Below are 11,296 nucleotides of genomic sequence, written 5' to 3'. Positions count from 1 at the left end.
TTGTTTTTTTTTTTTTTTTTTTTTTTTTGCAAGAAAGGAAGGAAAAAAGTGAAATTATAATAGGGGTGATTACATTTCATACACTGGTTCAAATATGAATATAATGGGTAAGTGCAGAGAAGTCGTTTGAAATTCCAGCCATTTTTGTGCACATGGCACTCTGCTCATCATTGCGAGAAGACTCTTGACAGATTACGCTTAATCTGGTTTATGAGCCCCTCTCTTCTATTATAGCCCTCTTGGTTAGAATTCGCACACTTGTGAATCAGGCCTCGAAAACCCTCCCAACAGACATCACATGCAGTCTAGTATACTCAGTGGCATTCTCAGCTTTTAGTGCCCATAAATCCTATGTCTAAATTGCAATACATATATAGTGTTAAATGTAGGCCTACACAACAAATAGAATTCCCTATGTTATTATAAGAACCCAGAACTTAAAACTTTTTTTGTATAAGGAGCACCATTAGCCGAATGACTAAAGCATCGGCTTTCCACGCTGATTATCAGGATCCGAATCGCAGTGGATTCATATGAAATTTGTGGTGGACAAAGACAATGATAGGTGCTTGGTTTCCGCAAGGGACTCGTGTTTCCTCTACTAGAATTTCATCATTGCTTCCAATAGTCATCACACTGATGCACCTCTCATGGTGCACAAAGGGCAACATTCTGCAGTAAAGTGTCTACAAGTACAAGTTCCTCCTAGAGGGGAACACTGATGTTAATGACTCAATTCAAGTACCCACCATTTTATATTTAAAATAAGACCAGCGGTGGTCAGAGCTTCTGGCTTCTGAGGTCCCGGGTTCGATTCCCGGTTAGAGCACAGGAATTTTTCCTTAAAAGGGATTATTCCTGTGTTCGTCCATGGTCTGGAATTTAGGTTAAGTTTAGATGTAAGACCTCTCCTGGCACCACATTATCATAATCATCCTATCACATCATCGGGGTAATGTAACTCCGCCTTCCAGGTGCCCCAACCTCAGAAGTGGGTTACAATTAAGCCACAGTCAGGAGAGAAGACCAGAAATGTCGAAAAGACAACCTGGTGGCATTGGATAAAAAAAAAAATATTTAAAATAAGCTAGGTTTCTTTAGTAATGCTTATGGACATAAATATTTCGTTTTAGCTTCTTAAACAGGTAAATTATTTTATATTTTTCCTTATTATTCAATTAAAATTTTACCTGGAATTCTTTATCAGGGAGAGCACTCCTGCATGCAGCAAATCTACAACATGGAACTCCTATTGATATTAGAAAAGTTGTTGTTGTTTTCTAATGCCAGGCGTTTGACAATAAAGTCATTTGACCTCTTGCACTCCAATATTTTTCAAAGATACACTCAGCGACACACCACATTTCTACGCGAGGCTACACCGAGAGGCGATTGAAATATATAAACATAAGAACAATTTCAATCGAAAAGAAGAAGGCCTCAAGGTTAACAAGGCCTGGTATCCGGCATTAAGGAAAACCAACATCAAACCCGCCCGCGTAGCACAATTAAACAACACAACCCCGGACGCGGAGCGCGTGGAAAACAGCAAACCCGCCCGCGAAGCACATTCGAGCGCGGACCGAGGCGACAACAGCAAGCCCCCCCCCCCCTCCCGCACTATATATACAACGATGCAGCCAGCGCAGACTGTAATCGGCACACGCAGTAGAACCAGCCGCACCAGCAATAGACATCACTGAAAATGTTCACCGCAGCAGTGAACGAAACGTTTGGTCTCACAACCAACAGACCACGGCCTCATAGCCCGGAAAACTTTTCTACTTTTAAGTATGTAGATTTAATAAACCTCTTCACAGAGTAATACGTAGATTTAGTAACAGGTCTGTAAGTAGCAGTGCTGCCCTTCTTTGCTAAAGCATCCGCATTCTCGTTTCCCAGGATTCCACAATGGGATGGTATCCATTGGAATACAATTCTTTTATTGAGTGATATTAATTGAGAGAGCATTTTAGTTATTTCTGCTGTTTGAGATGAAGGTGTGTGTTTAGAGACTATTGATAGAATAGCTGCTTTGGAGTCTGACAATATAACTGCATTTTTAAATTTACTGATGTGGCATAGAAGATTCCTGAGACTTTCACTTATTGCAATGATTTCTCCATCAAAACTTGTTCCATACCCAAGAGATCTATAATGTGAGAAGAGACAGCACGTAACACCTGCACTGGCACCCTGTTCTCTGGAGATCAAGGATCCGTCAGTGTATAAATGAAGCCAGTTTTGTGGAGGGTATCTAATATTAATTGTCTCTAAAGACAATTGTTTTAGTATTTCAGTGTTTACTTCTGATTTCAGTATTTCTTCTGTTAAATTTAGATTATATTCCATATTTAATAGAGTTAAAGGGTTTGGTTTAATTTGTAGGTTTTCTTTTAAATTCGGGATTTTGATTTTCTGTTTTAATTCTTGAACAATGATATTAGAAAAGTAAAATTCCCTCTGGCGCCGGGGATCAAACCCAGGTTCTTGGTTCTATGTACCAAGCACTCTCACCATTGAGCTACGCCAAAGTCCAATCCACAGCACCAGATCGAACTCCCCTCCTCCAGTGTTTTTCCCTTTATGGCCTGATATTAATTGTTACCATAACAGATATATTCTGTAGGACCAAAAAAAAAAAAAATAATCTTTAGTAAACGGAACTCCCAGCTTTACCCATTTCCTGGAGGAAGCTATGCTAAGGTCGCGTAAAGAAATGTCTACTGACAGTTTAGTGTAGTTTAATTTACAGAGATAGAATACATTATTGATACTGAAAGATTCAAAATTTTAAATATCTGTGCCAACCCATGCAGATCATGGATGAACTGTCTTCAAAGTGTGAAGATATGTTTGAAACTACGACACAAAATCAATACGAGTTCCAAATTATATCTACAATATAGTTTATATACTTGTTTTTGGTATGTCTAGTAAAAAATTACAGTTTTATGTACCGGTATAGAGAAATTTGAATCAGTGGCAATTCATAGCCATAAGTAATGCAAATTTAGCACTGCAATGTTCACAGATTTATTAATAACAGAATGAAGAAACAAAGTATATTAATGCAACAGAAATAGAACGACACAGGAATCAAAATCAAAGTAGTGACACAAAAACAAATTCCACTACACTACATCGACAGTTAAAATTTTGTGTCAATGCAATAAGTTACTACACAGATATATAATTTCTCCCTCCCCCTGTCTCTCTTTTCCCCCCCCCCCATCTCTTCCTCTATTCCTTCCTCATATTTGCATGCTCAATATTTTTAATATGATTGAAGAAATGAACAATGTGAATATGAAACTGAAAGAAATAACGAAGCTTACAGGTGAAGCTATGTCTATGTCAGACTGATTTAAAGTCTCTAATTGTTAACTTTTCTGTAACTCACACAGAAATTAGGAATAAGTTATAGAATTTGAAGTTATGTAAAATAAAAAACTGTCACACAATAATAAATACAGTATGTCGTTCGGTTTCTTTTAGTATTTTATACAAAGACAAGGTTTGTATTAAGCGTAATGCATTATGTCTTCCACTGTCGACAAGCATGTGCTTTCACTTGTAGCACAATGGAGGTTTGTTTAATTTGCCTACCAAAAGCTCTGGGTCGAGGTATATACAGCCATTAAAACTATTGGCACATCTCATATAATTGGCAATGTCTCGTATTTTACATGTTTTCTGTCAGAGGCATATCAAAATGTATCTTGAGATTTCAGCTGCCAAACACACCATTATTCAATTCCGAAGAATTGTCAACTAATGACATATTTACTCTTCTATCACTACTGGAATATGTCATCATGCCTGGCGTAACATTCACTTTCATTTCATTTGCTTCTGTATTCAAGTCCAGCAATAAAGGGTCTGCAGAGTCCACTGAAGTGACTTCTATCACCCCCAGCTCGTTCAAGATTCGCATCGGTTTACTTTTCACTTTGCTCCTTGGTGACTGCACCACATTCACCCCCACTTCCTTCAAAGCTACATTTTTACAACTATCACTATTCTCGAGGCACTTGCTGAGTAACTGTGTATTTCTGCTTTCTGCAGAAAATGTCTGAGATTCGTCTGCTATAGATACTGCACCAGGTACCACTACATTATATGACAATTGAGAGTTTTCAGGATCTTCAGACACATTTTTATTTGCCTCACCACTCTTATCTTCCTCTTTCACTAGTTCTTGTGTTACTATTAATCCCATTTCATTCAAAACTCTAATTTTTGTACTATTACTGTTTACTGATTTTGCACTTGGTAAACACGGGGCATTCTTAGCTTCAGATTCATTATATCTCTGATTCGGAAATTGAATCATTTCTTCTACGTCTCCTGTATCTTCAGTCCCTTCTTGTGATTTATTACTAAGAGAATTCTGGTGTACCACTCTAAACACAACTTCACTTACATTTTCACTTTCAGGCACTAAGGTCACTAATATATCTTTGCTACCAGGCACATCTGTGCTGCTCTCCAGCTCAGTGTGTCTCAGAGCCTCATTGTTTTGTGCTACTTCATCACCTAATTGCACTTCGTCTTCAGTTATATCATCCTGATGTGTGTATTCGTCAGCATCCTCCTCTTCCACCCAACTTGTCGCTCCTTCTGGCAGAGTAACATTACAAAAGTCACACGAATAAGTTTTTTTCAAATGCTGACGAACGTGAAAGATCATAAGCGACTTGTAACAAGTTCTGAACCTACACATACGACACTGTATATCTTCCAAAGGCACAGTTTCAGCCAAAGTATGTTCTTCTTCACCAGCAACAGTCTCCAGAGAGTCAATATTGGCACTAACAGACAGTGTAGTATTCCCTTCGTAGTTTATCCAATCACTTCTGGTTTCTTCTCTTGAACTCTCCAAATTAAAACCAATCAACTCACCTAGCAAATAAGAGAAAAAAAAAATCATTATAAGCATAAACACAACATCAAATTAAATACTGGGTGTTCATTTCAAAGTGTGTCATGACGTCACTGTTGATGGATGAGTCAGCGATTTGAGGCGAGTTTCAGCTTTTATGTCAGAGAAGTTGCCTATTAATCAAGGCGTTCAATCTGAACTTGAGAACGTGTACGGTATAACTTGAATGTCGTAGCAACAGATGGCGGTCTGTACGGTCTGTGTGCTACCATAACCTCTTTCGAACTGTGTTTTGCGAGGCCAAGTCGTATGCAGGGTATTTCTTATCATCGTTTGCGTACGGCAACATTCCACAACACAAATCAAATGCTCCGTGCCCATGATGACTGTAGAAATTAATGTCAACAAATACGTAAGTAATTGTCTTAACCCTCTCCCCATATCTCGACAGTAAGAAAAAACTCACCTCAGTACGTGTTTCCAAACAGTTCACATTCCTGCCACTACAGACGTTACCGTACGTATTGGTAAGTACTCTTCAGAATGAACGCCATACTTGCTAGGCAACTTCTCTGGCAGATAGGTAATACACCTCTGCGGAAGTGTAGGAAGATTGAATTCTCTAGGTTCATCGACTAGCCACATGACGGCATACAGCGAGCCATGACACACTTTGAACTGAACACCCAATATATTAACAAAATTGAGAGAGTTCAAAAAAGGATCACCAGATTTTTGTTTCTTAAATGATTTGGTTACTATACCTCCTGGAATAATGAAAGTAGTATTTCGTACTCATCTCTTTTGTCTCTCTTTAATTTTGAAAATTTGCAACACAGAAGAAATAATATTGATATAAAATGCCTCCATAATTTAATAACAAGTTCTGTAAATAGTCATCTACTGTCCAGGATAGCAATACATGTACCAAGAGAGAACTGTAGGACCAGTAAAACATTTAATATAAACTATGCTAGGGCATGTTATTATAAGTACCTACTCTCCACTTCTTAGAATCTGTTCCTTCTATAATAAACTGAGCAATATTGACATCTTTCAGAACAGAACCACACTCTTGAGAGAAATAAATACTGGTAGCGTTCAAAACACTCCATAAGTATTTTGCTAATAAATAGGTCTTAACTGGTTTGCATATTGTATTTTTGGTCTTCTTTCTTAACTTATTTCATATCAATTATCATTACAAACTCACTCCTAATTCTGACTTAACATAGGTCTAATCCCTCATCAATTATTGTATTATCGTTACTAATCTGTGACTAGTTATTTGCATTTCATCACTGGCTCTATTACTTTAATATAATCTAAGTTTTCTTCATACTGTAAATACTTTTATTTTTGTTTACAGAGATTTATATGTAATATTTGCTTAATATCTTTTGTTGAGTAGTATTGGATTGTAACTGTTTAAGTTTATACCATTATTATACAGAGTGTAATAACTTTAATGTTTAGAATTTCAGGAACATGTTCCCTGACACGTTCTACGTTGATTAAACCTATATCCGAAATTGAGAGGTTACAGAGATAACAGAGCTGGAATAAATAGAACTTCTTGCAGCTCCAAGCATTATACCGTTTATACAAGGCCTATTTTATGGCATTACTAAGTAGAGATATATAAGAAACATTTGAAAAGCAGTGAATGAAGGAAATTTTACTTTTAAGAGAAATTAAATTAAAATTATATATATTTTATATATTTTGATGTACCGAAGTACATATGATATTTCCATGCAGATATTCTGCGTCATCACATGATGAAAGAGTGATGGAACGGAGAAAAATTCTCTCCGGCGCCGGGATTTGAACCCGGGTTTTCAGCTCTACGTGCTGATGCTTTTCCACTAAGCCACGCCGGATACAACCCCGATGCCGTTTAGAATCGTCTCAGATTAAGCTCCATCTCTTGGGTTCCCTCTAGTGGCCGCCCTCTGCACTACGTCATAGATGTCTATGAACGCAGGACCGAAGTCCATACATGTGTTGAGGTGCACTCAGATGAGTGACTGTTTGGCCGGGATCCGACGGTATGGGCGCCGTCTTAAATCACAAAGTGATTTATTACGCATATCATATATATTTTGATGTACCGAAGTACATATGATATTTCCATGCAGATATTCTGCGTCATCACATGATGAAAGAGTGATGGACTTCGGTCCTGCGTTCATAGACATCTATGACGTAGTGCAGAGGGCGGCCACTAGAGGGAACCCAAGAGATGGAGCTTAATCTGAGACGATTCCAAACGGCGTCGGGGTTGTATCCAGCGTGGCTTAGTGGAAAAGCATCAGCACGTAGAGCTGAAAACCCGGGTTCAAATCCCGGCGCCGGAGAGAATTTTTCTCCGTTCCATCACTCTTTCATCATGTAAATTAAAATTGTTTAGGTTGCTAAGGAAACGAAACAGACAACAGTTTAAAATAACAGTTGTGGGAAAAATAAACTGTATTGTGACTAGTCTTTTTATTGAGTTTTGACCATTAAAACATGCCTTTTGTGTACACACATCAGGAATATGCCGACATAGTTTATGTGTATGGACTGTGTGATGGCAATGCAACAGCAGCTGTTTTGGCATATCAAGCACAGTTCCCAAATTGTAGGATTCCTAGTGCACAGGTATGTTCACGTGCCTATTGGCAAATTTCACAATCTGGTCAACTTCCAAGTGCTTGTGTTGAAGAAGGAGAATGCACAACGACAAGAACAGGCACAGGTACAAGACATGATTATTGATATTGTAGACGAAAATCCACGGTTAAGTACACGGAGGATTGCTGCACAGCTCGACGTAAATCATATGAAGGTATGGAGAACACTACATAAGGAATGTTTGTATCCGTATCACGACCAAGGAGTACAGCATCTTGAGCCACAAGATTTGACTCCTCGTTTGAATTCATGTAACTGGTTGACGATTGAACCTCAATTGGTTGCAAAGATTTTGTTCACTGATGAGGCTACATTCACCAGAAATGGCATAACTAATTTTCGAAATAGTCATACATGGGTATATGAAAACCCGAATGCAATAAGAGAAAGACATTTTCAACGTAGATTTTCTATTAAGGTGTGGTGCGGTATGCTAAACGACAGACTTATAGGCCCATTCCTCTTCGATCGCAATGTAACAGGAGAAGTTTATGAATTATTTTTACGAAATGAACTACCAGGTTTGCTGGAAGATGTTCCGTTGGCTGTGAGACATGACATGTACTTCCAACATGATGGTCATCCTGCTCACTTCTCTCTCCGTGTGAGAAACTTTTTGAATGAACATTTTTTCAATCGCTGGATAGGTCGTGGTGGTCCTTAGGCATGGCCTCCAAGGTCACCTGATTTAACGCCTTTGGATTATTACCTGTGGGGTGATATGAAAAGAATGGTGTATGCAACAGAAGTTGACACACGTGAACAGTTGTGGAACAGAATCATTGCTGCTTCTGAATTAATAAAGAACAGCCCTCGTACCATTCAATCAGCCACAAATGGACTTCTGCGTAGAGCCGAGAACTGTATTGCAGCTTAAGGAGGACATTTCGAGCAGAGATAGAATTAATCACATTTTCCACAAGAAGTACAGTGTTTGGAATCTTAAGGATATTTTTTTTCAACTTTGCACTGCTTCTTTCATACTCACAAGTAGTTGATATTAAAATGTAATATGGTAATAATAAAAATAATGACATAGACATGTCACTTTCGGAAATTGGTGTTACTTCTTTCAGTATTCAGCGATAAAATTAAACTCAAAAAAAATTTAACTTTGGGGTACAAATACTCCAAACCTTGAAGCTGTAGTCGGGTGGTCCGGCGATAGTAAGATATTTTTTCTCCTATATAAGTTATAGTATAGTTTCATTTTAGATATTTCTATATTTCTGTAAGATGTTTAACTTACGCAAGGGGGATCAGCGAAGCGCGTAACAGGCTCTTTATTCACTCAGTCTGACAGGCGCCTAACGCATTTAAAACCAGTAGACGCGAGGTAGGTTACTGAACTTTAGTATAGCATAAAGGGGTTTTTCCTGTCTAGGAACGCGCTCGTAGCGTTGTTTGAATTTTGCAAACAATAGTAGCGTCTGGTGAGCGCGTCACCTTAGTGAGTATTTAAAAGGGCGTGAGCCGAGCGTGTGTTTGGTCAGAAGACTGCCGGCCAGTGGCGTGTTTACTCACTTATATAGTCTACGGCCTGTGAGCCGATCGCGTGAGTATTAATAATATTTCCGGCACTTGTTCCGATCGTGTATATCTTATCATTCTCCGTTTTCCAGCCGATCGAAGTGATAAAGTGTAGATTTCGCACTTTTTAGCTTTGTGTTTTACTCAAAAAGTGACAGCAGCGATTTTAAACTGGCGTTAGACGAGAAGCCGAAATCACACAGAAGACAACAGCCAGTATTCCGTCGCTTGGACTCAAGCAAGGGAAGTGAGCCGAATAAATACACTTAGTGGAACTCTACTCCTTGGTTTATTTTCGTGAGAACGACGAACATCACATTATATCCTACGCCCACAAAACCACAAGGTCCCTGAGAAGAGGTCTCCTCTACCGGGGGACAAGATCTTCCAGCATCCGTCCATCGACTTCTCCTCTGCCGGCGACGCGACAGAGAGGAAGATAAACAACAACGTGTGCCACCAGGTAAAACCCGTCACAACCTATAGAACTTTTAATCAACGTAGAACGTGTCAGGGAACATATTCCAGAAATTCTAAACATTAAAGTTGTTACACCCTGTATGTATTACTACTGTTATTTTCATTTTATCTACTCTGTAATTACATTGTTGAGTGGATTAAATAAATAAATTAATTAATTACTTTAATTTCTTCTTATGTGGAAAACAAAAGCTGCTGATTGGTTTACATTACTAGGAACAATCAATTAAAATCTCTCTGAACTCTGATAGTCTAATAGTGTGAAGGATCACATTTACTAGATAGTGACATCGGTAAGGCAAATTTCATAATTCACCATGTCTCTAAAAAATGTTGACACTTATATCGGTAGTAAGGCCTGTTACTTGAAGAGATCTCGCTGGCAAGAAATGTGTAGTGAGAGTGAGGCAAAGAGCACTCCTCCACACACTATAGCGAGTTCTTGCTATGATCATCTATACACTGTCTTCATGCAGAGAATATTTTTCTGATTGTAGTAATCACTCGGAGGAAATAGTACAGGTTACATATTGAAACTTTACAAATGATGTACGAGCTACACTATGTTGAATCTGAATCTTCAGATGATGACGAAATGAAGTTACATGAACATATTTTGTTAATGAAAAGAAAATGTAGGCCTAAAATTAAAGCCAGAAAAATCTGGATTAGAAATCAAATTGTAGCTCACGAAGTTAATGGCAAGTTTCGGTCACTGATGTTTCGGATTTGGATGATGATACATATAGGCGTTATTTCAGGATGAATAGACCTCAGTTTTTTTGCAGTTCATATGCTAGAGGATTCTATGCTCTGGTTTGATTAAAATTATGTATGGAATTGTTAAGACATATAGATACAATTTCAAATGTTATAATTAATACTATTAAAGTACATCAAAATAAAATATTGGACTACTTATTTTCAGATCATCTGATTTTTGTCTCCAGATTTCTTCTTTAAGTTTCGTGTTTTTATAGTTTTCATTCCGTGTAACACATAAATACAGGTGACATCATACAAGTTCGATAAGTTTCTCACTGCAATTATTATCAGTAATCTTTCCTCAGTGTCAATAAAAATACAATACAATATATTCACCATCACCTGTGATATTACTTCTACTTCATCTTTTTCTATATTCAGTCACCATAAATAGTATAAATGTGTTAAGAAAATTCGCTGAGCTACCAATTCCAGCAAGAAACTCGCTCGAGGTTTTCGCATAGAATGAGAATCTTTTCCAGTATGTGGATGTCCGTTTGAATCCATGTTATCAATCTTTGATTTTTCTTGCTACACATTTCTCGCTAACGAGATCTCTTCTAGTGTGTAACGGGCCTAACCCAGTTCATGTTTATGTCATGCAAGGACCTTGAGGAAAACATGTTTTCATCTCTTCAAAGTAGGGTAGGTCAAGGTATTTCCATGGCTACAATGAATTTTTTTTCTTTTCTTCTCTATTGTAAAAATGGTTACAAAATTCAGTCTGGAGCAGGGACAAAAGATGGAGGTGTTTCAGCCTCCCACAGTAATTCATAAAAAATATGAAGCCTACTTCAACAGTGATCCCACCACCTAGATTAACCATTTACTGTATATGATAAGTTCGTTGAAACCAGCTCAGTTGCTGATAATTACAAAGTGAGCAGTGGTCGGCCAAGTACAGGCTGATTTCTTGAAAACATAGTTGCTGTATAAGAGGCTTTCTTACGTAGTCTA

General features: G+C 38.0%; 1 protein-coding gene across 2 annotated transcripts in view; it reads right to left on the bottom strand.

The window, feature by feature from the left end:
* LOC138704548 (uncharacterized) overlaps positions 1-11,296 on the bottom strand; it is a 31,477-nt gene continuing 20,181 nt past the window's right edge. For both annotated transcript variants that reach the window (XM_069832560.1, XM_069832561.1), the window contains exon 7: positions 1-4,905. In XM_069832560.1, coding sequence (XP_069688661.1) covers positions 3,731-4,905 — 1,175 coding nt within the window. In that variant the 3' untranslated portion in view covers positions 1-3,730. The remainder of the gene's footprint in view (positions 4,906-11,296) is intronic.

This window comes from Periplaneta americana, chromosome 8, assembly GCF_040183065.1.
Source record: "Periplaneta americana isolate PAMFEO1 chromosome 8, P.americana_PAMFEO1_priV1, whole genome shotgun sequence".
Classification (NCBI taxonomy): Eukaryota; Metazoa; Arthropoda; class Insecta; order Blattodea; family Blattidae; genus Periplaneta; species Periplaneta americana.
This window is presented reverse-complemented; position numbering and strand designations above follow the sequence as displayed.